Below are 27,838 nucleotides of genomic sequence, written 5' to 3'. Positions count from 1 at the left end.
GATGACAGAGTAGACAGCAAATGCTTTTGGTTGTCCATTGGCTGAGCTATAATGATTGCACTCTCCTGATACAACACATGCAAAACACACATACCTGTAATAAGTTAACATGACACAATGCTAACTGTGACTATTAATTCAAGGCTGGGACTTGATACACTTATTATTATTGTTATTTCTGTAGCGCTTCATTGCAATAGAGAAAAAAAAGAACACGAATGAAGAATTCTGAAGACTTGTTAGGGAAGAGAAAGTTCATCATATGCCATTTCGAATGAACACATTAGTGTATTATGATATTTCAAAACAATTATCTGAGTTAATTTAATTGGATTAATAATTTTCTAATTTCAGATTTGTAATTTTCAGTATAAATATATGTATATATACCTTTTTAGATTGTGCTGGCATTGAGCGTGTTATCCATAATTTGCAGTTACATGATTGTCATGTAGGTCTTAAATGAGGGGGAGGAAAGCTTTATGGACTGGTGATTGACATGTTTAATATGATTAAATAGGTTGAGCTGCGCAAATGACATTTATTTTCCTTCCCTTTTAGATATTTAGGACCTTCAGTTAATAGTGTAGCTTCACAGAGCAGGCTATGTTTTCTGATTTTGCCAGAATAGCAAACTGATAGCTGTGGTAATATAATATGGTGTTGTAGTAAAAAGCAAAGCTGACTCTTCTTTCCACTTCTTGTTCCTGCCTAGAGGGTGAAGTGAATACACGCAGGAGAGAAAAGTGAAGCGATGAAAGGACTCTGTCGATGGTAAATCGAAGGCTTGTGTGAATGATGCAACTGTGATATGTATCAGTTGTATGGATGGCCTATTGACACTGAGTGTTCTCAGTCTAATGAATATACAGACATATTTAGCTTCCAAGAATAGCTGCTGGGTGCATTAATGCGTTTGTGTGGTAATCCAGAATCACTGGTTACATCATACTGCTTTATGACATGAAAGATCTTTAAATACACAGCCTGCTAATAAGACAGGTCAGGTGACCAGTCTTTAGTTTATTGGCCAATTATTCTTGGTTCTGCACCATTAAAACAACACAAAGCTGAAACTTTGCAAGGCCTATGATGAAACTGCCCCAAATTACAATTAGTTATATAAAACAGGTAGGTTGCTGTAATAAGGGCCTCCCACTGTCAGTGCTCTAATGACACACATCTTTTCCCTTTATTATACGAGGATCTTAGGATACTGCCTATGATGGCGTCAAGATAATAGGCTGTTCTTTTGTGATCTCTTTAAATCATAGGAATGTTTAAATGTACTTGTTCACCTGTGCATGAAGTTGTGGGGAATTCACTCAAGGCAGATAACCGAAAACTTAGCATCTCTCTGTGGATCAGTTTACAGTTATACAGCCATGTCAGCCATTAGCAGCAGTCCCTTCTCACAGGAGAGCAGTGAAATCTCAGATGAAATATCATTGCACCGCGAAAGTTTGGTGAGTTATAATTTGTATTCATGTTGCTGCATTGTAGCTGGTTTTATTTTATTTCTGAATTCTATCTCATGTACAGAAAATGAATTCCTGTAGTTTGGTTCTCTCTTGCAACAGAATGAGATGCTCAACTGGCAGGTCATCACACCACTTAGTTCACCCAGTGGTCTGCTCACCCCCAACACACTGAGCGGCTTAGGAGCTCTGAGCAACCAGAGCGACCCGTCCTCATTCGTCACACCTACCCCACTGCCAGGTAACAAACACACCCATAAACTACGATACAGCTTGAAATTACAGTTGACTAAGATCGTTAAATCTCTGCTTCAGGACACCATTGATTTCTCACAATGTTCCAATAGTTTATTTTCTGTTCCATTTAGTTGTTCTTTGTAGTAATAGCATCAAAAAGACTATCCAAAACCGACCGATCTGTCTATCAGTGTCTCCTTTTGAGGGATGTTATAGATTTTCAGTAGTGTGGCTCTTTTCTTTATTTTGTGTAGTGTAATTTGCTCAGGTTGAAGGTGCTGAGTCATGTCTCCTTTTTTTAGGAGCAGGGAAGAGGAGCAGAGTGACAAATGAGGAGGTTCTGAAGTTGCCTCTTGAGTTAGGGTGAGCTATTGAAATTCTTGTTAAATGAAACTAACATTGTTTAGATGGTCTGACCGTGTTCTCTTTGTCCTTCTTGCTGTCATACTTGCTGCAATGTATGTGTCTCTGCTATTGGTCTTATAGTTTAATGTCAGCTCACTGAGGGCTGACTAGTGGCCTTTTATAAAAGGACACCTATGGCCAACTTTTGGCCATTAGCTGCTCCCTGCCCGATAATTCTGCAGCATGGGATCAGAGCAACCTTTCATCTGATGGGGATGTTTTTCATCAATAGGCCGTTGGACTGTATTCCAGCCCCTATTTCTGTCTGGGATAACAGATTACATGTGTTTTTTTCCTAAGTCATGGCTGCTCTCCAGTTGATCTCCTGGGGACTGAGGGGTTGCCCCTCTTGGCTCATGTCCATCTAGAAGTGGACAGCTGTACAGTCATCCATTACATCATTTCCCTCCTTGTTACCCTGCTGGTTTGGGGTTCTGACCCTGAACACCATTATTCAATTGGGGGACATAACTTTTGCAAGAAATCTTTCTCTTTGAATATATATATATATATATATATACATATATATATAGTAATAATGACTGAATACAGCTGGAACAATATTTTAATGATATTAATTTCATGATTTATATGTTGTACTTGGTTTGTAATTGTGTTTGCTCAGGTGGCGGAGAGAGACCCGGATCAGGAGTGTGGCAGGTCGACTTCAAGGGGAGGTCGCTTACTTTGCACCATGCGGGAAGATACTGCGTCGCTATCATTATGTGACGAAGGTGAACCAACAATTTATGGAAAATATAAAACCTTGAACCATGGCATATAGTCACTGCAGCTTTATGTTATCACACAATAGTGGAAATCACAACATGTTACCAGTTATATAGCTCACAGTTCTTCCCATGCTTTAATTACAATGCATAATGCTTTTGTCTGCAGTACTTACTTCAGAATGGAATAACTGAAATCTCAAGGGATAACTTCAGCTTTATTCCAAAAATGAAAATTGGTGCCTTCTATGAAGCCAGAGAAGGACCAGAGGTAAATGTTCTCTTTTATTTACTTTACACAACATATATGCGATACATACATTTAATGTAAAATGGTGTGAGGTCTGATAGAAACATGACTCCAATGAAAAACTTCTGTTTGAGAGAAATTGAGCCAATATACCCACATAGTCGCAGGTAGGAAGCAGAAGAATTCACATATGTGTTGAGACATATCTATCAAAGTTCATTTATGATGAATCTTAAGCTTGAAAGCTTGCGTTTGTTAATGAAAGCAATCGGTAGATACAAGTCAGTCTGACCATCTTGTCCTTTTCATTTTCTTTAATCCATCCTTCGTCTCTGTAATATTTCTCAGGGTCCTGAGTGGATTTTACTGGCTGAGGAGGAGATCACTGCCTTTATCATAGCCATGAATGCCCGCCCCAGCCGCCGCTTGGAGGCTGAGCACCAGCCATCAGGTGATGGTGCTGGGGGCCAACGATTGAATAATCATTCTCTAAACGTTGGAGAAAATAACTTTCAAGACCTCAGCGATGCCAGGGTGCGCCGAAAGCTGAAGGCTCAAGGTCAGTGTTCATCTTTGAAATGTTTCAGTGTCACCTGTTAAATAGGTAAAACCAGCTGAATCTGACATTTTCACTTTTGTTTTTTCATGAGGAAATCTGGCCACCTGAACATATATGTGAGATCACTTTAAGATGTTTCCAGCTCAGCTACAATAGAGTTTACTTCCAGAACCATTTTTTCAAACAATGTCAGTGGTGGATGTTTTGGTGTCAGCACCACAAAATCCAGTTGTAAGAGTTGCCCACCTTGTAAGAGCCACCTTAAAAGAGGCTCCCTTTAACATTAAACACATAGAGCAAGGTTTATCGCCCATGGGGCTTTTCTTTCTCAACTTTTTTCCTTACTGTTAAGACCAGCCTAAACCGTCTTTGCAGTTTTTTCATGTAAATAAAAACAGCATGTCGTTAAATGCTTCAGGCTTTTCCTCTGGAAATCAGGACTTTGGAGTTGTCTGCAGGTCAATATTTTGCGAATCATTTCAATTCTCTTTGGAGTATGATTTCATAGTTTATATCCCATCATGTTTCAGAAATGGCTCGACTGTTGGCTCAGAGCAAATTGATCAGAAAACAGGAGGCGCAGGCCATGGCACAAGCAGCCAAGGAGGCAAGGCAACAAGAAGGTAAACAGCCACCGTCTCGTCAGACTCTTCTCTAACATTGGATCAGATTGTGTGTGTGAACCTAACATGTTTGTGTTTTCTAGCCATACGGTTGGCTGAAGAAACCCGGATAAAGAAAGAGCTGAACAAGCTTCTCGACCAACAGGTAAGGATCTTTCTTTGCATGCTCTGTTTAATTTCCCGTGCAGATCTTCCCAACTATCAGCTGTTGCCTTTTCAGAATTTGTACACTCTCAATGTTTTAAACTGAAAACAGTTGAACTGCTCTGAAATTCCACAAGGAACTTGCTATCCTTCAAAATGCTGCACCTTCCTGATTTGCATAGACCCACTGTGCTTCCTCACCCCACACCCTGCTCCCCTCCTCCTCTCTATAACATGCATGACTTAACAGTTAATTCATTTGATCTTGCCCTCATCCTTTTACCAGAGGAGAATCGAGCGCATTCAGCAAATGCAAATGGAAAAGGAACACCGTTCAAAGAAAACTCTAGAGGTTGGTTCTAAAAGTTATTGCAGAAACAGCTGCCATTTTGTCTTTGAGTTTTAATGGGAGGGAATAATCATCTCTTCACTCCGCGTGTCAATATGTTAGATCTGATATTACCAGTGAGACACTTGCTCTATTTAGATTTGTGTGGAATATTTTCTATTGACATCATTAAGCAAACTAATACCAAAATTATACAGAATATTAAGTATAACAATTGAATATTCCTTTTTTTCCACGTTTGTTTCATATTATAGCGCTAATCAAGGAAATAATCGGTTGATTCATTGATCAAACATTGTTGCTCCGGTTAAATGTTAATTTATCTTTTCAATTCTGGACATACTGTTATTATTGAATGAGTGTATCATCCAACTCTGTTTCTTGAACTTTTTGCATTCACAGGCTAAACGACAGAAGCAACAAGAAGCAGCCAATGCCAGACAACTGGAGGCTGAAAAACGAAAAAAGGTCAATAACTGATGTTTATGAGCAAATTGGGTTTTTCACTTTTGCGTCTGTTATCACATCTTACTGACTCTGCCTTGTCAGCCTGGTAATATTTTGGCCCCATTTATTATGTATTTAGCAATTTATTATGCCTTCTTAGTCCTAGTAAATGGACCCTTACTATTCTTTTATTGTTATGTTTTATTATGCTTAGTTGTGTCCTGTCTGTGTGGTTTGTAAGATGTGTGTCAAATGGATGCATCTTTCTTAGACTGCAAATCAAATCTAGCTGCGGGTACAACTAAAGTAACCTGAACGTGAACTTTTGTTCTGTTTGTTAGTGCAAAGCAGATTTTCCTTACCTTGGTATCTGACTATGATTAAAAGACTACCTCCTGTTAATTAGGGCGTTTTTATTTTCAGATTAGCTCAACCAGCAAAACCAAGATACCTCAAAACATTTGCAGGGCTGCTGCTGGATGGGATGGAATACAAATTATGTATATAATATAAGAATTAAAGTGAAACATATTTTGGTTTCTAAATGATCTGTTCTTTTCCCCAAAGGAAAAGGAGATGGAAAGAATGCGAGCTGTTATGCTAAAGCAACAGGTGGGTGTTTTTCCCTCAAATGATTTGAATAACTTGAAGATGGTCTCCAACGAATTAACGCACAATATATCATTTAAAAATATTATTAATTAATTTGGGGTTCTTTGGTGTATTTTTAACTATAGGTTGGACTTTTCTTGTATTGATTTTCTCCTGTGATTTTTGTGATCTCCTTATACTTTGCCAACTCTTCCTACCAGGAGTTGGAGAGGCATAGAATAGATATGGTGTGGGGTATGTTAGTTTCTGTACATTCAACAACATATTGTGAATGTGTTGTGGTAATTGGTTGCCATCCCAGCAGTATGTTGCATGTAGTGTTTGGTTGCAGTCATACTACATCCCTCTGCATGGCTTTTCAAATCAGGGCACTGCATACATCCGCGCTGTTTGTCACTCAGGGAAAACACATCCATTAAGTCCACGATATGATCGAAAAAGGCTGGACTGCACAGAACTTATACAAGGATGAGAAGATTTATGATACATTCTTTAGGTTAAGACGCTTCTTCTGTGCATGTCAAGGGTTCCATGTTGTGTTCCATCTGTGATCCTTGTCTTTATAGTATAATAGAAACTGTGTTTAGGAAAGAAAATAATGTGTTTGTGCTGGGCTAGGAGACGGAGAGACGCAAGCAGCAGATGATCCTGATGAAGGCTGAGGAGATTCGAAGGAAAGCAGAGGTCGGTAACTGCTGATTCACACAGATGTTTCCTCACTAGTTTTAAATCTCGTTTTAAATAATGTGTTTGTGCTCGGCTAGGAGACGGAGAGACACAAGCAGCAGATGATCCTAATGAAGGCTGAGGAGAGTCGTAAGAAGGCAGAGGTCGGTAACTGCTGATTCACACAGATGTTTCCTCATTAGTTTTAAATCTCCATCTGTGACCCTTGTCTTTATAATATAATAGAAACTGTGTTTCAGAAAAAATATAATGTGTCTGTCCTCGGCTAGGAGACGGAAAGGCGCAAGCAGCAGATGATCCTAATGAAGGCTGAGGAGTTGCGTAAGAAGGCAGAGGTCAGTAACTGCTGATTCACACAGATGTTTCCTCACTAGTTTTAAATCTCCATCTGTGACCCTTGTCTTTATAGTATAATAGAAACTGTGTTTCAGAAAAAATATAATGTGTCTGTGCTCGGCTAGGAGACGGAAAGGCGCAAGCAGCAGATGATCCTAATGAAGGCTGAGGAGATGCGTAAGAAGGCAGAAGTCAGTAACTGCTGATTCACACAGATGTTTCCTCACTAGTTTTAAATCTCGTTTAAAATAATGTATTTGTGCTCGGCTAGGAGACAGAAAGGCGCAAGCAGCAGATGATCCTGATGAAGGCTGAGGAGATGCGTAAGAAGGCAGAGGTCGGTAACTGCTGATTCACACAGATGTTTCCTCACTAGTTTTAAATCTCATTTTAAATAATGTGTTTGTGCTCGGCTAGGAGACGGAAAGGCGCAAGCAGCAGATGATGCTGATAAAGGCTGAAGAGATTCGTAAGAAGGCAGAGGTCGGTAACTGCTGATTCACACAGATGTTTCCTCACTAGTTTTAAATCTCGTTTTAAATAATGTGTTTGTGCTCGGCTAGGAGACGGAAAGGCGCAAGCAGCAGATGATGCTGATAAAGGCTGAAGAGATTCGTAAGAAGGCAGAGGTCGGTAACTGCTGATTCACACAGATGTTTCCTCACTAGTCTTAAATCTCTGGGAAATTTTCTTTTTTTGATGAGTCAACACTGTGGTAATTTAGTTCCTAGTTTGTGTTTTTATACCAATATCAATATCATCGGGAATAATACGATCTCTTGGCTGCAGGAGAAAGAGCGTCTGAAGCAACAGCAGATGGAGGAGAAACGGATAAACAAAGAGAGGAAACTCCAGCTCAGGAGATTGGAGATGGAAAAAGCAAAGGCTCTAAAGAAGCCAAACGAGGACATGTGTTTGGCCGATCTTAAGGTACTCACGCACAGAGAGTCCGTTTGTGGAATATACATCATACATGTATGTGGAGAGATTAAGAATTCAACCAGGCCTGTGTTGTTTTGTTTTTTTACATAGGAAATAAATCAGTATAATCACTGTAGGAGCTACAGGCATGAAGATTAGATGTTTTGACAAATTTATGGTTTCATTGTTTCACTGTTAAATACATTTCATTGTTTCACTGTCACATACAAAAATAGATGCTTAATATCATTGAAAGCATGTATGCTTGATTAAAGAGAGCAGGTATAAGTCAGAGTACTGCTACCAAGTGGCTACTGAAAGCATAACACGTTCTACTGATCATATACGTGAATCTATATACTGTATTGTGGACTAGTATTTATAACACATTTTACCTATATAGTCTGAAACAAGAAATACTTGGGTCAGATAGATTTACAAATCATTTAAAAGTATAATATAACATTGAGCTTTATTTTTTTTTTTTTCTTCAGAGTCTTCCAGTGCTCTCACAAATCCCTGGTCTGGTCTTGCAGGGAAGCACCTTATCAGACTGCCTGAAGGTGCTGAAGTTTTTGCACAGCTTTGGAAAGGTCCTCGGATTACACAATTTAAACAACCTCGACTTAAGCGTCCTTCAGAACGGTTTACTTTACACTGGGGGCAGTATGGGCAAAGTACAAGACCTGCTGGTCAGATTGATTTCCTCAGCCATACAGGATCCAGGTTTACCTGCAGGTCACATGGTGAGTCTGTCATGTCAGTGTAGTATTTATACAGTTGTTGAATTGTAAAGGATTTGTTAATCATGTATTTATGCACACACACATTCATACTGATCAGACATAACCTTTTCTGTAGCTGATGCAGTAGCACTGCAGTAGTTCAAAAGTAGAGTTGTATTTGTATTCAATATATTTAAGGAAGACCTGACAGCAGGGACACTCTAGTTTAATACATTCTGTATGAGTACATGTTGGCAACAGCATAACAGCTGAGCTGACATTGTTTTTTACCAGCAGACTTCCTCTTCTCTGCTAACCAGTCAGAACACACTTTAGGGTTCTGTTCCTGTTTGGCATTGTAGTATACAAAAATACTTACTCTTCACGCTAAGTAGGTGAAGAAACATTTATTAAACATACTGACTGAACTTATCAATATTTTTTCTTTTAGAGCAAAACCTGTCTAGGGCAAAACTTGACTGATGTGGAGATCAACAGAGACAATGTGTCTGAGATCCTGCAGATCTACATGGAGGCTCACTATGATCAGACAAAGTCAGCTGCTCTGGCCCTCAGTCTACGAACTAAAGCTTTTCAGGCCCACAGTCCGTCTCAGAAGGCATCCATGTTGTTGTTCCTTTGTGATGATCTCTGCTGCAGTGAAGCTGTGATCAGGTGAGGGATCCATTTCCTTCTAATCCTCACATATCTCAATTCTCATTTATATTAGCTGATATACACAATATAACAAAATTATGGAGTTTTTTTTCAAAGTGTGGTTAAATTTGTGGTGAATGAGACATTTTTATTTTGTAAAGTTGATTGCATGCACAGTTTAAACAAGTGTTTATTATGTGCCTGGAGTTTAAGTTAATCTCTTTGCCTGAGAGCAAAATATAGTCACTTGTTTTATTCATGAGGGCTCAAATTGTGAAGGAACAACGGATGTATCAAAAGGAATAGTACAAATCATGGTCTGATGGATAGTTTCAAAAGGTTGCATCAAACTATGTTTTATTAATCTTTCATTAGTACCAGCAACACTTTGAAAGGCATCTCCTGCCCGCTGCAGTGGGCTGCAAATGTATCAATCTGAGACTTGAAGCATGATTTTCAATGTTACTTTGCAGTGAGAACATGGATCACATGACCAACCTGTGGAAGAAGAAGAAGGCTGTAGAGGGAAAGCTCCACAAGTGAGAACACGCTTCTTCCAAGTTGTTACCAGAAGGTTCTGTGCAAAGTTTTTTAAATGATTTTGTAAATACATTAACATTTATAATTTTTCCTCTGTACATTTCTGCGTTCAAAGACTGAAAGTAGCAGACAGCAGTGTGGGCGGAAATGACAGCCTCCCCTTTGATGACGACGGCGAGGAGTATGAAGGAAAGACAGGGGCGAAAGCAGAGATTTGTGAGGAGGAGGTCAGTAACAGCATGATGCTTTTTTTTTTTTTTACTGTTGCCAGTGGCTCATTCAGTGTTTGTTATAGTTAATGTCAGTCAGTCCATTGACCTCCCACTAATGAGATCTTTTCATCTAGGACGACTGTGTGAACTCCGCCAGTGTGGAGGAGCTCGAGAAGCAGATCGAGAAATTATGCATGGTAAATTTCACCCACATTCAGTTTCTCAGGAAGAGCTAGTTGATGGATTAAAGAAATCCCATTCTACCTCTGTTTTCTGTCTCTTTAGCAACAGAGTCAGATCACACAGGAGCTGCTACACTCCTCTCACTCACAGCGCTCCATGATGATTGGACAGGACCGCTACAAGAGGCGTTACTGGCTTCTCCGAGACTGTGGTGGCATCTTTGTTGAGGGCATGGAGAGCAGCGAAGGTGAAAACTCATACTGAAATATACATTTGATTTGTTATGTTTGATATGCACTTTGAGCTGATTTTTTAAATGTTACTCAGGCTATGAAGAGTTGAAGGAGAAACAGGAAACGGCTCAGGTGATCCGAATAAAGAAGAAGCAGCTGAAAGAGATGGAGTGGGTGCTCTGCCCGACACCAGAGAGCCAGAAGGGCAAAGACGATCTCAAAATCTTCCTCAAGGGAGTGGTCAAAAAGGATCGATCTTTTAACACACATTCTGACAAACACCAGAACAGTAGCTCTGCTAAAATTCTTTCCACTGCATCTAATCCTTCACATCCCTCCTCTCAGACGGGGATATCCCACAGCCCCCCGCCTGCAACCACTCTGCAGGGACCTGCAGGTGAAACAGATACTTCAGGGCCATATACGCTGTGTTCCCCCCAGCTCAAAGGCAGCCCCTGGATAACCTCCAGCCCCAAGCCTGACCTTCAGCTGACTAACAACACTGTCAACAAGCTTGAGAACCCAGAGGCCCTGTGTGACAGGCCACCTTGTGCCTTGTTTCCTGCTGTGGAGGCAGCTAAGGACTACCTCACACCTCAGCCCATCCCTAAGGGTAAGAATGGCTCACTGCCAGTAAGCACAAGTGAAATGTGCTGGACTAAAGATCATCACTGCCCAGACAGTCCTGGAGTACATGCTGTGATGACTGTACCTCAGCTTTACAACGTCGTTATGCTGCTAAAATTAAGCAATTAACAATACTCTCTTTGGTTGGCAGAGATGCTGCACGGTTGGTGGCGAGTGTCAGACGTGCAGGAGCTACACAGTCTGGTGGAGGCGCTCCACAGTCGAGGCATCAGAGAGAAGGTCCTAAAGAAACAGCTCCAAGAACATATGGAGTATTTGACCCAGCTCTATGCCAACAGCGAATATGGTGTGTCCACAACTCCTCTGCTCACTTTACTTATCTTGAATACAATACATACTGTTATTTGAAATTCCCAAATTAATATGTATAAATATGTTACTTTTCATAGACAGTCATTTGCTGTATTGTTTGTATGTATCTATGGGGGCAGCGTTTGATGTGGCGAAGCTGGAGAAACAGGAAGTGAGGGAGAAATCCGTGGCGAGTTGGTGTGTGGAGGAGCAGGCGATGGAGGTGGACATCCGCCTACTGCAGCAGGTGGAGGCTCTGGAGAGGAGAGTCGTCTTCGCCGGTCTGCAGATCAAGGTAAAAGAATCCTGAACGTTTGTCTACTTACAGCTCATACAAATACAAATATCCCAGATTCATTTCAAGACTATTTCTCCAGTATGTGCTCAGATAGGATTTCGGGTCCTTACTTTATCACCAAACACCATATTTCAACTCTGTGTCCCTCAGGGCTGGATGCACCCTAAGCCCCAGTCAAAGAGGGAGGATCTGGTCTATCGAGAGGACAAGCTCCTCTCTTCTCCAGCTCCCGAGAACACGTGGCAAAGAGGAACCAGGCGGCCTAACAATCCTCTTGATATAGCTGTCATGAGGCTGTCAGAGCTGGAGGAGAACATCGATCGAAGGTACCTACAGAGAAATGAACCCTCAGACCAAACAGAATAATACCACGGTGCCTGTGTCTGTATGATAAGTAGTTTTTTCCTCTGCATGATGCATCCCAGTCGAAGAAGTACCGACATCCTCAATGTGCAATGTACACTTTATCTTTACTCGCTGATTTCCCTGAAGTCACTGCTTTGGATGTACTGCTGTTCTGTAATACTTCCACTCACTCTCTGTAACCTCAAAGCAGGGAGGAGGAGGTGACTCCTGGGATGAGCCTGTGGCACGAAGCCCTCGAAGAAGTCCGCAGCTCGGCTCAGCTGTCACTCTGTATTCAGCAGCTGAAGAAATCCATCGACTGGGACCGCCCCGTCAAGAAAGTGGTTAGTGATGCCTCTTTTCTCTCGCTATCAAATATTTGTTTTTATTACACAATCTGCGTCTTCCTGTATCAGTGCACGTTGTCTCTGATTGAATTTGTAACTGCTGATGTTTTCTTTTTGTTTCCAGCACTGCCACCGTTGTCGAAAGGGGGATAATGATGAACTCCTCTTGCTTTGTCACGGCTGTGATAAAGGGTGCCACACATACTGCAACCGGCCTAAGATCCCCACAGTTTCTGACGGCAAATGGTTCTGTCACATTTGCGTCGCAAAAGTAAACCTGAGACTCTTTTCTCTTGTCTTTCATTTAATACAATCTCCTGGTCCACAAGCAGTGCAGATCAACGAGCAGCAATCTGTTCAACTGTCCAATGATATCTTCATTGTTCCACATGTCCACATCCATTTAATTAATCTGCACGGTATTTGTTGCGCATGGCTCCTCACCAGTCGTTTTTATGTCCCCTCTTTCAGAAGAACGCTCAATTACTCCGGAGTCAGAAGCATCAAAACCGACCTTTGGGGGGAGGAAAGCGAGGCAGGGAAGAGCATGACAGCCCTGGGCCCTGTGCCAAAAGAGCCAAACTGGCCTAATACGACAGAGATTGGCTGGAAATGTGCCGGTAGGTATGAACGCATTCTCACTGCATGGATAGAGAACCGCATTTATTTCATCTCACTGTTATAAGCGCAAACATTGGGGAGTGGGACGTGACCAAAGGAGGAACCTATCAGATTAGATTAAGTTGTGGATTTTTTACTTTAACATTGCAAGAGAGGATGTTTCGCAACATTTTTGCTAATTTCTCAGAGAATGATTTATTGATCTTAGTGAAAAAAACGGGACTGGTATTTATGTGCGTGTGCAGATCCAAATGAAAAGTCCAGATGTAAAGCATCTAACTGTGGTTTGGTCAGGTGACTGTTGTTGGTCATCTAGTTAGATGAGCTGTGATGACATGTCCAATCATCCTTGTCCACTTAAAAATCTCTTTCAAACTTTTTCACAAATATCTGAAACTATATTAAAAGCTCAGCTTTGTCGATTGCTCATTTTCCTCCAGAGTTCTGCAGGCTGAGCTGGAGGATCATCAAGACGCGGGGGCCTTTCTCCCATTCATGAGGACGATTCAACAATCGGACAAGCAGGAATCAGGATGAAAGAGTTCTTTGCCAAACGAGTGGCTGAGCTCCTGAGGGAAAACTAAAACTCACATATAGTAGAAAGTATCACAAGTGATTTTCTCTACTTTTCAAACGCTTGTCCTCTTTGGTGTCGGAGGCCTTCTCTTCACCTGTGACACAATTGATACGTATGAGCTTCAATAAAGCCGATTGTGCAATGTGAAAGGACAAACACTCCATGGATCAGTATCTTCAAGTGCAACACTGTTTAGTTCATGAAAATAACTCAACACCTGCAGCTCCTGCCCAGAAAAGGACTGTGCACTTCATGCACAGAGGTGGACTGCGATGGATAATGTAATTTAATTTAATCTATTTTTTCAATTTAATTTAATTAATCAATTTAATTAAATATCATTTTCTTTTTTTTATGTATATAATTTAAGATATTGTGCAATGAATAGATGTTAGAAGTTCTGCCAAATTTAGGTCAGGATCTTGTCAAGGACACTTGAAGATTGGGGATTGAACCGCCAACCTTCTTGTTGGAGAACGACCACCCTAGGCCAAACGACCACGCTACTCCCTGGGCCACACCGCCTTTACATTCAAATTAAGAAAAAAAAATTACACACACATTTATAACTATAAAATATAATCCAATGTGGCAATCCATAGCCACATTTTGTTTGAAGTATTTAAATAAAGGAAAAATATCACTTATTCCTTATTTTGAACTAAAGAGAAAGACATGTTACAGGTTTTTCTCTTTCTTATCTGGAAATTTACTCCGATGATGGTGTCCACCTCCTCGACTCCCTCGGTTCCCTTTCGCGCTTCGCTCTCCAGACACTGGCATAGGCAGCTCAACTTCCCCCGGGCGTCCTCCTCTGTCTGGTACACTGCCCATCCGTATCTAGTAAGACCAAAGAATTATTAGAAACCATCTGCATTCAGAGCTGAACACACCTTCAACCATACTCTTGGACTTGGTGTTTAGGTGTTTACAGTTGTATCTTGTACACGGCAGTGCTTTTTCCAGCCTTGATCGGCTCAATGAAGGACTGATGCTCTCTGGCAGCAAGCAGAAGAGACAGAGACACTCAGGAGGAGAGGGCGAGGGACTCAAGAGGAGGCACCGAGGCAAGCGCGTGGGGAAATAATAAAGTTGTGCTACTTAAAAAAAAAAAAATTCGAGTTGTAAAAGGACTAAAAGAGCAGAAGTTCATCATTAACATGCTAAAAAGGGTTCAAAGCATCAGTACCAATGAAGGTTAATTAATTACTTCAGTGATATTTTGAGGGATTTAAGGATTTGCATTTTTTCTACTTCATACATAAACCACTTCATTGGAAAATATTCACTCCAGTGTTACTGCTTACTTTCATTTCCCAGCTCCAGAAGTTGGGTAAACAGCAGGTATAATTCTGAATATAAATGATCAACAGATGAAATGTAATATATTGTCATGGTTATAAAGTAAAGTAGATGAAATCAGCTCCACTGAAAAGAGCCACTCTGGGTTGTGTTAGGTTTTCATACTTGATGCAATTTGTCTCTGATGATCACCTTCATATTAAAAGATATAATAACTGATTTGGATTTGGAGTTCAGTAACAACTAGGGAAATCCCTTCACTAAGAGAAGGTCAAACTGTAAGGAGAAGTGAGCATTTGTGTGACTGAGGATCTTGGACTGATAACATCTGAGATAAACATGTTATAACTGGGCTGAAACAGGAAGTCCATGTTCCTCCTGAGAGGCTCCACATGTGCCTTCATCCCTCTGACAGCTCCCTTCAGCTGTTTGTCTCATATTAGATAAGTGTGCGCCCCCTGGTGAGTGAAACCTCCTACTCCTCCTCCTCCTCTTCATCACAGTGACATTAGTCCACACTCTGCAGCAGCACACAGACGAGCTGAGTTGCTGCTGCTTCTCTGCGGGCCTGCTTGCCACCTGCTCAGACACAGGATCAGAAACACTGGACGGACGCAGATTAAAAATAAGTAGTCAGTCCCGAAGGATCTGGAGTTCTGCTGAGGCTGCAGATGATCCAATCAGAATCCATACAACCAACCTTACGTAACTTGAGAATTTACCTTTTTTAAACTTCTCTTTACTGGGAAGTATTTCCTTTATTATTTCACTCCACACCCATTGGGTAGAATAAAACATGCTGGACAGTTACAAATTCCAAGAAAAGGGGAGTCGTCATAGGAGTGGGAATAGAAGCATATCAGTCTCACTCTGGACTTATTGAGCAAAGTATTTTTATAGAACTTTGAAATATCCAGAAATGAACTGATTTGATTGTACACTTGTTGGACTTTACTTTGAAAAATCTCTTAATCTATACAGTAAATATGTTTGATATTCAGTATGTAGGTAGTCAGAGAGGTCCTGAACACAGGCATATCAGTTTCTCTCTGGAATTATTGATCAAAGTGTTTTTACAGTACTTTGAAATATCCAGAAATTATCTACTTGAAGCTAAAAATGTGTGACTTTTATTTTGTAAAATCTCTAAATTGATACAGTCAAAATGCTATTCATAAAAATGACACGTGAGACGATATATACTTCTTGTGAATATAATCCAATCCATTTCCTCTTCAATTATGCTTTTTGTATATGCTCCATGTCAACAGTTTATTTTGAAAAAACGCTTTGGATGCGTTTACCATAAATGTCAGTAGATGCGCGCAGTAGAATTTCTGCGAATGTCGGCTGGCTTGAACGCAGTTATGTTGGGGGGCGCCAATCTGAAATCTCGCCTAGGGCGCCAACATTGCAAGGGCCGGCCCTGGATGCAATATCATTTATTTTCTAACCCTAATAATGTGATGCTGTACCTGCACTGTGTTGGGGATGTGATTATATTTTCGAATCATGATAAAACATGAACCATTGTGTCCAATCTAATCTACTTTTGTTTTACATTTACTCAGTGAGCAAACTCGAGTTATTTTAGAGCCTTTGTTTTTCTCTGTGTATGAAGCGTTTTAATAAAAAATGAGTTAAATTAATTTGGAAAATGTCTCCTGTAATAGTTTTTTAGCTGTAAAATCGATGTCCAGTCAATAAATGTTATTGACTTAATATGAAATGAGACCCTTTCCTGGAAATTACTTTTTCTTATCATTACAAGGAAACATATAGTTAAGAGTGTAACAAAGCTCCCACCTGAAGCACTACAACACACACACACACCCAGCAGTGCAAACACTGTTCCCTCAGAACAAGCTGATTAAAAGATTCTATTCAACCGTCTTCTCGGGACAGATTTTATACAAATTACTCAAAATGTGACCAAGGATTGTGAAATTTGGTTTGAAGAGTTTCAAAATCACAAGCCTGAGTTTTAGAGTTAACTGGAAAACACTTAGATTTGTTTTTGATAATTCAGTTTCAAACTTCTAATCTATTGCCTCAGCCTTCACCCTTTTGTTCTACAGATACATGCATAATTGTTTTGCTCTGTCTTTTTGTAACCAATTGCCTTATTGTTTTGTACCAAACACAGTATTGGGAACTTGAATGTGGGGACTGACTTAAACAAAATTCATGTGCAGTACATGAAATATAATGTCAATTTTCTTCCTTTCCTGTGTCTCTCTCTCTCTCTCTCTCTCTCTCTCTCTCTCTCGCTCCGTGTCTGTATCTCTCTCTCTCTCTCTGAGGTCCCTCAGGTTTTCTGTGGAAACCGTCACAGACCACATGTAAACAAAACAGAAACAATACACCGGCCCTCTGAGAGTGTTTGAGGCTGCACCAAACTCTGTTTCCACCGTGTCATTATGGAGATAACCTCTGGCTTCTTACCTCCTGTTCTACAAATTTACATGTGAAGTGTAAACACGCGAGTGCTCGTCAATGAGTCTGAGGCCAACTTTAAAAGAAAAAGGATAAGGAAAGGAAAGGACAGGGCCAGAAAGGAGGGGAAGGAAACGACAGGACAAAAAAGGTGGGGAAAGCAAAGGATACGAGGATAACAAGGTGTGTAGAGTAAAAAGTCACTGATCCCTTTTATCAACATTGTTTTAAATGGAAGTGGTGCAGGCTTCAGGTGAGCAGTGTGGCAGGTATGCACACATTACCTGCAGGAGGGAAAGTGGAGCCCATGGGCATTCATTCCTGCCCTGTCTTGGTAGAACTGGTTTGGGGACTTTGCCTCATTGTGTGAATTCACTTTATGTGGTGTAGTCTATTGTGTCAAGAACGAGTTGTTTTGCTCGTCTTTTCATTTCAAAGTAACAGCTGCGCTCCACTGAAGGCAAAACATGCTGCACGTTCATATCAGAAAAACCAAACAGGGATGACAAAGTGAAGAGTCGTCAAAGTGTCTTCATGTGACTTTATTTTCTAAATATTGCAATGGCGTGTTGCTCTCGTGTATAAATAAAAGCTTTCATTTAGCGAGTGGTGAAAAAAAAGCTCTTAAATCTTGATAAAGAAAATATCTGAGACTACTGAACATGTTTAAAAAGGTAAATGGACTGAAAGAAAATAGAACAATTCATGCATAAAAAACAATTTCAGGTAGAGAAACAAATTGATGTGTAATTTATGGCCACAAAAGAACAGAGATATAAATAATCAAATCAAAATAAAAGTTGGTAATTGACATTGTAACCAGCCAAGCATTTACCAGTGTGTATAAATATATAGCTCCATATAAATAAAGTTAGCTTAAATAAGTGAGGATCCATTAAAAGGCCCAATTGAGTTGTATGGGAAATGCAGGACCCAGTATTTTGCCATAAGAGTGCAGGTCAGATCACACATACCAGAATATATCAGTTCTCTTCTGATCAGTGTGGGCGAGAAGGTGAATAAAACATTATCTTACTGTGGCGAAGCAAATCCCAGCGGGTATGTTTGCGTATATGTGACCGTGTCTAACAACTCAAGATATCTTAAGATCAGCTGCTTCGAGTACAACCACTCTCTTTGGAAATGATATCCTTAACAATTCCCCCAATTTTATGGAAGAAAACCACTGGGATGCATAGACTGTATAGCTCAAACGTCATGCCTGAGAGAAACGAGTCGAGTAGTGCTCTGTATTGAGGCGAGCATGTAAATCTACTCATGGAAGATCCTATCATGTAAAACCGAGAGGTGGTATGTACTTACAAACGACAAATAGTTGAGGAAAGGAAAAAGAAAAAGGACAAACAACATTCCATAAGACATTTCACCATGAGGGTGTGAAAGTGAAGTACGGTCATGTGTCTAATACCATGGGGTAAGGTCAGAGGGTGTGGGATGTAAAGAAGATGGTAAGGCTCTGCTTTCCAGATAATTCCCTAAAGATCGTATATTTTCAGTCTCGATGAGCTGAGGTGACGGAGCGCTGCTGTTTCTGGATGAAGGTGGAGGTGTGAGGAGGGGCTCAAGTTGCCCAGTTACAGGAAAATGATTCGGGGTCTCGTGCTAATCCACCCAGTCGCTGCCTCTTTTCTCCTCCCGTCATATTCCTCTCCCTCTTTTAGTTCATGAGCGTCATGGTGCTCTTGGTCTGGCCACCGAAGACCCCGGAGAAGAACTCCAGTGCCAGGCGCACGTGGATGGGCACAAAGACATACGAGGTGTAGATGACCATGGCGATGGCGGAGAAGAGGATGGAGTTGAAAATGGACTTTTCCCAGGGCTCCAGGACATAGATGCCGGTGATGAGCAGGTACTGGTAGTACAGCCAGGCCAGGTACTCTCTCAGGTTCTTGAAGATCATCCTGCAGGCTGGATGAAGGAGAAAGAAAAACGGAGGTGGATACGTGAGATATGAGTCCTCAGAAAGAGAAAGTGTGAAGAGAATAAAAAGATACAAGAATTTAAAGCATTTTTTCTAAATCATTCATGGTACTCGTAGCTGGGCATAAAACAATGCTCGCTCATTTTCTTGGCACACTTATCTCCCACTTGACACACACACACACACACACACACAACAAGGGGAAGGGGCAAAAGTTCCACATCCTCACAGAGCATACGGGCAAAACAACACTGGTTTTAAAGCTTGGTTTGCATTGACACTACAATGAATGCGTTAATTTGCTGTGTTCCATAAATCTGATAAAAAGCAGTGTTTATTTAAAGTTGAGGGCATGTGGGCGCCCTGCAGCCTCAGGTTCTTATAGAATCTGCAGCATAGGTAAGGGGGCGGGGCCAACAGGTGCTCTACAAGTTCTGCAAAAAACTTAAAGCAGATAGAATAGCAACGAGCACAGTAACACTAGCGTCTATAAACAGGATGCAACCTACTTCCTTCAGCCTTTGAAGTAGAACTGTTGCACTGAAGTTATGTAAACCATAGCACATCTTTGCATGGTTGTTATTATAATGTATTTATAAATATCTCCATCAATCAGTTGGGCTCACAAAAGTGAAATAACTGAGGCATAACGTTTTTCTTTCTGTCCAGATGTGTAATAATCAATGATCTGCAAATACCTATGATAAAAACTATTCCTCAGTGAATTTACATGTCTTTACTATGATTCTAAATGCTGCACAAAGGCTCTGTGTGTCCTGTGTTGTGTTGAAACTGAATCTGGACACGGACTCACCTGAGCAGCCGCCGTCAGATTCCTTAATGAGGCTGAGCCGCGGACAGCAGTCCGTCCCGCTGTTGCTCCGCTGTTTAGTGTCAACCCAAAAGCTGCCTCAGCAGTCTGCCACCGTCCTATATGTACCACACTGACACCACACCCACTAACACTGCCCACACTCACCTGGCTGCGCAGATCGGGCAGGTGCAGGCGCAGAGGACTATTACGCACACAGGCCGGTGTGCACGGTTTTACGCAGCGGTAGAGAAACACGTCCTCGCATCAGAGGCGCGAGAGGAGTCGGTGTCTTAAACACAGGTTTATTTCAGTCGTGTAAAGTCCAATGTTTCTTTAAACTTTCTTCTCTCGTTGTGTCCGCATCCTTCCGCGCCTCTGTCCCTCAACCTCCTCCATCATCCTTCTGCAGCGCCGCCTCTGACGTAGCAGGAGCCCAAAACAAGCAGAGGCAGCACTATTATGTGTGTGTGTGTGTGTGTGTGTGTGTATGTGTGTGTGTGTGTGTGTGTGTGTGTGTGTGTGTGTGTGTGTGTGTGTGTGTGTGTGTCTGTGTGTGTGTGTTTGTGTCTGTGTGTGCACTCACTCGTACTGCAGCCTCAGGATGTTTCTATGAGTCAGTATATGGAAACCTTACATTAAACAAACATTCACAAGTAGGCTTAATGCAACGTGAAATTGCAGATAATGATGTAACGAGATTATTACTGAGGAGACCTGCTTGGTCAAATGCGAGTGAAAAGGCCACTTTCCAATCTGTCCTTGGAAATCACTGGTAGATTCATTTATTTTATATATTTATATTCCACCTCAATGACTCATCAATGAAATCATCTTGGTTTAATGTCTAACATAAATACAACTATACCTAATACTCCAGAGCAGGGATTGGTAGTGGGTCATGCTAAACATTCATATATCTATGTAAATGTTGTCTCTTTTGTTGTGTTGCGTTTTATCTGAACTTAATGAAATGTTCCTCATTGTTTATGGCAGGCCAAGTACTAAATGTAGTAAAAAGGAAGGAAGGGTCACATCCTTAAGACGGAGTTATATATGATGTGATTTAACAAACGATCTCTGTCCTAGGGTGTAAATAGTTTTTAGATTTTTTTGTTGAAATGTTCTGCTACGCGTCACATCTATTACACTTCTCTTCTGTTTGTCCTGGGAGACAGACGCCTGTGACTCTTGGTGTTTTTCCCCTGTTAAAAAGGTTTTTTGGGGGGGAAGTATTTCCTCGTTCTAGTTGAGGGTTAAGGAAGGAGGATGTTCCACCCTGTACAGATTGTTTTATGAGGACAACTGTGATTTGTGAATGTGGGCTGTACAAAGGAAATCTAAGTGTTTAACTGAGCAGAGTCAGTGCTTTAAACTTTAAACAAAACTTTAAACACAAGCAAACATGTTGCCAAGCAAATCTGAAAAAGGTGGGATATAAATCAGAATTTTGCTCAAGATTCCAAGATGGACTAGAGCAAGCCACAGTTTTCTAGACTTGATGATCACTCAAAGTGCTTATTGGTAATTTTTTTGTTATTCACATTCGGCATATATGTGCAACGCTTGCTAGGGCTTTTAGAGTATTGTCCAAGTTTCTTTGGGCAAGATGCTGGACTGGGATTGGACCTTCTGGTTAGAGGACGACCGCTCTACCCCCTCAGCCACAGGCGCTCTTGAGGGTGAAATTCAAACTGAACTAAACCTTTTTTAAGTGATCTCCATATTCAGCTGCAGTCTTTGCACAGTTCAGTGGTAGCTCAAACTCTGCGTCTCTTCATCCTCTCCTCTGTGATGAGTGAAGATGAAACACAACACATGGATCCACTTTCACAATAAGGTCATTTAGAAGGCTACACTCTACACAGATGAACTCTATGCCAGGGAGTTCCGAGAAGTTTTGCAGACACAGACATTGTTTATAACTATGCAAATCTTATCTTGTCAGACAACTGTCTCTGCTCTATTCAGTCTTCACGGATATAACCTGTGGTTTTCTCTTTAAACTCCCTCCTTGAACAAGATTGAGGAAATGTTTTTGCGTGAAATGAATAACCCAAGAAGTTCCTTATACCAAGAGAAAAATCAAAAACCCAAACACTCCTAGAAAAGGTGTCTCTTTGTTTTGGGGCTATCAGAAATACAGCTGGGAAACCTTATCTCCTCAACTCTCCTCATCCCGTGAGGGTCTGCTGACCTGCTCAGTTCTTACACATGATGCATTATTGACGTGTAAACAGGGCAGAGGCACACTGGTTACCCATGGACACACTCATGGATATTGTTAGGGTCACCAGACCGAGGACGGGTTTGATGTGCTGGACCCAGTTTATGAGTGGATGTGCATATTAACCAGCTCTTTGTAAAAGGTTTTGTGACACAGCTCACCCACTGTGGTCTTCATGTGACCTGCTTCGCTGCAGGTACTGTGGGAATCATAATTCAAATCAGATCAAAGCCCTTAATCGGTCATGTTGTGAGAGGCAAAGCTCCAACTTCTCATTGGTTTTCTGATATCTGTTCAGCGACTGTGCGACACCAGGAATCCCAGGTAAAGACGTCTGGAAACAACGAACTGTGGGTCAAATGGTTGAGCTCAGGTAAAGTTGTTGAGAAAATCAGTTCAACAGGAGGGTGATGAGAAGGAGCTCTTAGTCTACATTGTTTTTGCTGATCCCACAAACACACACATACAAACACCCAAAGGGGATTCACCTCATTTACTTTCCCAAGTAGATCTGATTACCGTTAAGAACCAGCTCAGGTCTGTGAAAAACAAGACGCCTCCTCCTCCTTCTCCTTGTTCATGTTAGAGTGTGAGACATGTCACAAAGACTTAATTCTCTCTGATACACACATTCCTGAGGTGCGTTCCATTACATAAAGCTTCACAACAGTGGGTCATGCAACAAGTCTAGAGACTACAAGAATTTAAAGAATAGAAGCTTGGTTTAGATAAGTGCTCTAAGGAAGATCGAGTGTGAGGAACTGTTGTGGTTCTATGTTCTCAAAATCCCCCAACACAGTTTGATATTAACTCTGCTCTTTAAAGTCATTTTAAACAACTGTTGGAGTTTTTCAGGTCAACACATTCTGGGCGTCCACCATAGATTGTATATGTGTCCACAGTAGCCAAACGACAACATTTAACAGGTGAGGATCAGTTCACTGCATGTGGGGTCTACCTCCTTTTTCAGTCGTCCAAAGCTCCCTCTGGTGGATGACTACAGAAACGCACTTAAAAACTTTGATTCATTGAACACATCAATCGCACCAAATTAAACACTGCACAGACAGATTTGTGTAAAGTTTGCAGAGGAGCAAATATTTATTTGGATAGAGTTTACTATAGTCACTCCATTTATACATCACTTCAAAGATTATACACCACAAAAGGAGAAGAGAAGTAGAGAAATGACATAAAATCTTAAATTTGCAGGTCCAGTAACTGAAGGTCCAGTTTCTCAGAGGAAACTTATCTGTTACTTAGTGGCACCGATATAAGTCACATTTTACTGACTTAACTGTGATGATTCATTTCAATCAACAAAAAGCCTCAGTCGATTGTTTGAATCCCTCATCAGTGGACATTTGTTTGACAGATGAGCCCTCAGTGACACACTGATGGCGACTGGTTATTCTGTCATCATGTCTGCACCATCTCCTCCTGTGGCGTCTGATAGGGTGAGCTCCTCCAGCATCTCCGTCAGGGAAATACGTGGCGCTCCATCATCCTCGGCGTCGCTCTCCACGGGATCTTTGACGCATCTGAAATTTTTAAATATTAAAATCAGCACCTCATCATTAACTATCCAATAAATCATCAGTAATTAACTGTGTGCAGTGACTTCTATCAGGACAAAAAATGAGTGAAAGCCTCAGAATATAAATAATTCCACAGCAGGGCTGAAGTCTCTTGGGAAACGGAGGCAGAGCCGGTGTGCCGTGTCCCAGCTGCTCACCTTTGTAGATGTTGACATTCTTCCTCAGAGCCTCGTCCTCCTCCAGATCCTCGAGGAAGTCCTGGTATTGTCTGAAGACAGAAAAGCTAATTTAGACCAAACCCATGTGGCACGGCAAGACGTAAAAAACACACAAGCACAGGATACATGGCATTCTTAGCGAGGTAGCCAACTATTCATCAACAATTAAAAACAATGTCTTGCCTGCTCAGCTTTATTCTGAGTCACTGACTGACACTATCCTGGTGCTGTCAAATTGAACTAAAGCACAACGTGTATCAGTACGCAGCTGAAATGAGTTCCCGACAAAAGCCCTCTTAACTCCCCTTTGATTAACATTTAGCTGTCTAAGAAAAAATCGAGCCTCAAACAGACGAGTGCATTGTTGGTTTGATCAAGATTTGCTCACAATATGAAAACCATGTCTCTAGCCTTGTGGTTTGAAAGCAAAGTATAGAGACAGCTCTTTAGAAACTGACAGGTTTTGACTGAGAGCTTAAACTGTTACTTTAGATGTATGTGGTTTATGTTACAATCCCACCTCTCATCATCTGTGTTGTTGTCTTCACGGTCTCTGGGCATCTCCTCCAGTTTCCAGTTCCTGCGCTTCACCCTCCTGCTGCGGTCGTAGCTCTTCTTGATCAGCACCTTTCACAGTTCCCATTGTACAAATTACAACACTGAAACAGACCAACTTTATTTTTGTTTTGTGGATCTGTGTGGGATTTCAACATCTTTGCCCAGAATGTTATCAAATCTACTTTCAGTTCAATGTGCTGCCACTAGAGGTCAGTGTTAAACAAGTCAACAGATGCTAAAGGCGCCTGAAGCTCAAGTATATTCACTGAGGATGTTCGGAGAAGTGCAGGTCGAGTCTTACCACATCAGGAACGCGGTGAGGGTTCATCTTATTCAGGTGCTCGTCATTCACGTTGGAGTTCGCAAAATCAAACCTGAGGGATGAGAAGTAAATGTGCTGTTAAGTGTCAAACTCACGTCTTGTGATCTGTCTTTACTGTCAAGCATAGATTGTTCATAAAGATGGACATGACTTTTCCCTAATAGTGTAGCCAAAGCATCTCAATAAGCCCCTGGTGGCTGTCTGCAGTATAGGTCGTAAACCACACCTCCACCATGTGAATGGATGGGACATGGACCTAACTAAAAAGTCAAGTACATTTCCCTCAAAGATGACTTCTATCATTTTAGGTTGTTATTTTCACTCGTTTGTCAGTTTGGTTTTAATTAGTTATTCAGTGCTATAAAACTAGGTGAAAGATCATGATTGAGAGCTGAGACTGAACTGCGATTGGTCAAATATCAGCTAAACCTTGACAGCTACTGCACAGACTGGTTCCAAATGACGGCACAAAGATTAAGATGCATTTATTTGTCCCAAACACAAGCACAGACATGCACAGGCACACTCATGCAGGTAGGGAAATTTAACCTCTGCTTTTAACAAGAGCTGTGAAAAATAACGCGTTAACGCGCTATGATTAAATTACAGGATTAATTCTTTGTTTTTTTTTAAAACGCATTTAACGCATGCGCAGAAGGACCTTCCAATTCCGCCGCCTCTGCACTAGTCGCCGCTCTAATGCAGTCAGACGGCAGCTGCCATTCAAACAAACAAACAACATGGATAATTCTGATGAACCTGAGGACCTTCTGGACGGGAAGATCGTGTTCCAAAAAAACAAAGATCGAACATTCACTAAAACCAAGGTGATATACACACTCTGCGAGAAGACGTTATCTTTTCACCGTAGCAATACCCGCCTAACCACCGCAACGCGAAGCATGCGTTGGTCGGCGAGGGGCGTTCAGGTGGAATGCGCCAAACCAGACTCACTCGCAGGACACATTGTGCAAAAGAAGCGGTCAGCTTTACTGTCAGAGAATTTGAACAAGTTAGTTTGCCTCACCAACTGGCTAAAGAACGACTAGCTAAGAGGGCCTTTAGAGTTATTAGATTGTGTCATGGTGTGGTTAATGGTTGTTTGACAAAAAATATAAAAATTTCAACCATCCTATGGCTAAGAAGCTCAAATAATTTCTGTTTGATTTAAAAAGAAAAGTTTTATTCAACCACACAATGGCTAAGGAGCCCGAATTCTGTTTAGGATGAAGATTATATTAATGTTCCATATGGAATAGCAAAGATAACTGCTAAAGAACTGCTGACTTGCAGCAGCGTTGTTTTGTTTATTTATGAATATAAAAAGAAAACATGTTGAATGTATATATCCGTCTTTTGTCTTAAATCTTTGAGTTTCACAAAAATATACAGAGAAATTCGATAATGTGATTAATCATGATTAATCCATAGGAAACTGTGATTAATTTGATTAAAAATTGTAATCATTTCACAGCCCTAGTTTTCACAGGATTCACCATGATGAGTTTATGTTTTACGGTTTAATATTCCATTTAATAGGGAATTTGAATGTTAATGTTATTGTATTCCCCAGCATTACATTGCACTGCACTGAAGGGAGGATGAAAGCTTTCTGGGAAATATAATTTAAGACGACACATTTCAAGTATGTATATCAGCTTATATTGTGTAAATAAGCAAAGTAAATAAATACAAAAACTGCAGCAGGTGATATACCTATTTTTCTTTATAAAAGGAACTTGAGGATTTTATATTATGAGAGGGAAAGTTAATTTCTAAACGATTCCACGGGAGAACTGATGCTGCACTGTGACATGTTCAGACATGCTCCCTCAAATTGGTGCCCCCAACATACACACACAAACTGTCATGCATCCCCAAGAACTTTTTGACTGTATACAGATGCACACACAGGCAGACAAAATTGTAAGCTATAAAAAACAATAATCCAGGAGGATGTTTTAGATGCTGGCTTGCCTGTCAACGGAGCCACGGGTGGTGACATCAGCAAATGTCCCTACTATGCTGCCAAATGAGTAGGTTTTTATACTTCTCTTTGTATGCACCATGCTGCTATGAGGAACTGTTGTGAGGTTGTTGTTGTTCAGGTTTGTTTTTCTCTTTTTGTGCATCCAGCGGCGTCGAGTGGAACGGCATTGCCAGTCAACTCGCCATGGCCGTACTCCGACAGGTTCTGTTTGCGACCTGGATTGCTGCTCTGGCTGGATTCGCTGCATGGTATCTGATGTGATCCCACCTCCAGCCTGTCATTCTGCTGCTGAGAGAGGGAGAGGGAGAGAGGGAGAGGGAGGAGAAACATTGAGGGAAGGCGAATAAGGAGATTATTTCATAGTTTAATACAGACATTATTTAGGGGTCCAAGCTAAATCAATATTGCATATTGCAAAAGACGGAAGCTGACAGGAAAAATATTTGGTTTTATTGGACTATTATCACATCCTCTCCATCCATCTCTCATGCTCTGCTTTGATGTATTGTTTGTCCGCTTCCTTTGGACTATCCCTCCATTTTATGTCCCTTCAGAGTATCTGGTCGTACCTCAAAACCTTCTGGAGCTGTTTGCTGATATTGGCACAGGAGCACATTGCGTGAATAGTTTGATTTTCTAATTTTTATCAACTTTACTTGAAATTACTTTTTGATGCGACCCACGTAAAAACTGTAACTGGCTATACAGCTGACAATGATGCACCTATATACAATACACTGTTACACAAGTAATGTTCTTTTTAATTCTTTGCTTTGGGATTTGAAGCTATATTTGGATTAAGGTGTAAACAGAGACAGTTTCTCTGTTGGAGAAGGAAATTCTCTTCTTCTAATATTAATGGTTTATCTTAATTCTTCTAATAGTAGTTTATCTCAGGTTTGTGCTGCAGAAAGATTGCAATATAGTATGTTGGGCATGGACTGCCTGATATACCCCTGTAGTGTCCATGTTTAATTCATGGACACTACACATACTGGAAATTAAAAGTAGAATGAAATGTTTCTAGAATATCTAAATAGT

General features: G+C 41.0%; 3 protein-coding genes across 3 annotated transcripts; 1 reads left to right on the top strand and 2 right to left on the bottom strand.

The window, feature by feature from the left end:
• The first annotated feature begins 1,385 nt into the window (after positions 1-1,385).
• Positions 1,386-13,719, top strand: LOC128439692 (bromodomain adjacent to zinc finger domain protein 2B). The gene is made up of 28 exons (XM_053422083.1): positions 1,386-1,466; positions 1,581-1,719; positions 2,018-2,078; positions 2,746-2,854; positions 3,018-3,119; positions 3,447-3,657; positions 4,188-4,280; positions 4,364-4,425; positions 4,711-4,776; positions 5,176-5,241; positions 5,788-5,832; positions 6,033-6,074; positions 6,789-6,854; positions 7,645-7,785; positions 8,271-8,522; positions 8,953-9,176; positions 9,632-9,697; positions 9,814-9,925; positions 10,045-10,107; positions 10,196-10,340; positions 10,421-10,939; positions 11,105-11,260; positions 11,406-11,560; positions 11,714-11,889; positions 12,117-12,252; positions 12,380-12,526; positions 12,727-12,875; positions 13,317-13,719. Exons 1-27 carry the CDS (start codon positions 1,386-1,388, stop codon positions 12,844-12,846), a joined length of 3,555 nt encoding a protein of 1,184 aa, XP_053278058.1. The 3' UTR covers positions 12,847-12,875; positions 13,317-13,719.
• A 3,993-nt stretch (positions 13,720-17,712) lies between these two features.
• LOC128440249 (serine palmitoyltransferase small subunit B) lies at positions 17,713-20,033 on the bottom strand. The gene is made up of 2 exons (XM_053422915.1): positions 19,948-20,033; positions 17,713-19,120 (listed from the first exon to the last, which is right to left on the bottom strand). Exon 2 carries the CDS (start codon positions 19,110-19,112, stop codon positions 18,870-18,872), a length of 243 nt encoding a protein of 80 aa, XP_053278890.1. The 5' UTR covers positions 19,113-19,120; positions 19,948-20,033; the 3' UTR covers positions 17,713-18,869.
• A 2,912-nt stretch (positions 20,034-22,945) lies between these two features.
• On the bottom strand, positions 22,946-24,866 carry LOC128440247 (60S ribosomal export protein NMD3-like). Its single transcript, XM_053422914.1, has 4 exons — positions 24,787-24,866; positions 24,448-24,554; positions 23,907-23,977; positions 22,946-23,712 (listed from the first exon to the last, which is right to left on the bottom strand). The coding sequence occupies exons 1-4, from the start codon at positions 24,811-24,813 to the stop codon at positions 23,651-23,653; spliced, it is 267 nt and encodes an 88-aa protein (XP_053278889.1). The 5' UTR covers positions 24,814-24,866; the 3' UTR covers positions 22,946-23,650.
• Between the last annotated feature and the right edge of the window lie 2,972 nt (positions 24,867-27,838).

Source organism: Pleuronectes platessa, chromosome 5 (assembly GCF_947347685.1).
Source record: "Pleuronectes platessa chromosome 5, fPlePla1.1, whole genome shotgun sequence".
NCBI lineage: Eukaryota > Metazoa > Chordata > Actinopteri > Pleuronectiformes > Pleuronectidae > Pleuronectes > Pleuronectes platessa.
Note: the sequence above shows the minus strand (reverse complement) of the source record. Positions and strands in the feature narration are given on the sequence as shown.

What these genes read in the sequence shown, in the direction of transcription:
- LOC128439692 (XM_053422083.1), top strand. Translation starts at nt 1,386, where the DNA reads ATGTCAGCCATTAGCAGCAGTCCCTTCTCACAGGAGAGCAGTGAAATC. An exon ending in CCGAAAGCTGAAGGCTCAAG is followed by an intron (nt 3,658 to 4,187) that starts GTCAGTGTTCAT and finishes ATCATGTTTCAG; the next exon opens with AAATGGCTCGACTGTTGGCT. An exon ending in AGGCTGAAAAACGAAAAAAG is followed by an intron (nt 5,242 to 5,787) that starts GTCAATAACTGA and finishes TTTTCCCCAAAG; the next exon opens with GAAAAGGAGATGGAAAGAAT.
- LOC128440249 (XM_053422915.1), bottom strand. Translation starts at nt 19,112, where the DNA reads ATGATCTTCAAGAACCTGAGAGAGTACCTGGCCTGGCTGTACTACCAG.
- LOC128440247 (XM_053422914.1), bottom strand. Translation starts at nt 24,813, where the DNA reads ATGAACCCTCACCGCGTTCCTGATGTG. An exon ending in AACAACACAGATGATGAGAG is followed by an intron (nt 23,978 to 24,447) that starts GTGGGATTGTAA and finishes TTCTGTCTTCAG; the next exon opens with ACAATACCAGGACTTCCTCG. An exon ending in GAATGTCAACATCTACAAAG is followed by an intron (nt 23,713 to 23,906) that starts GTGAGCAGCTGG and finishes TAAAAATTTCAG; the next exon opens with ATGCGTCAAAGATCCCGTGG.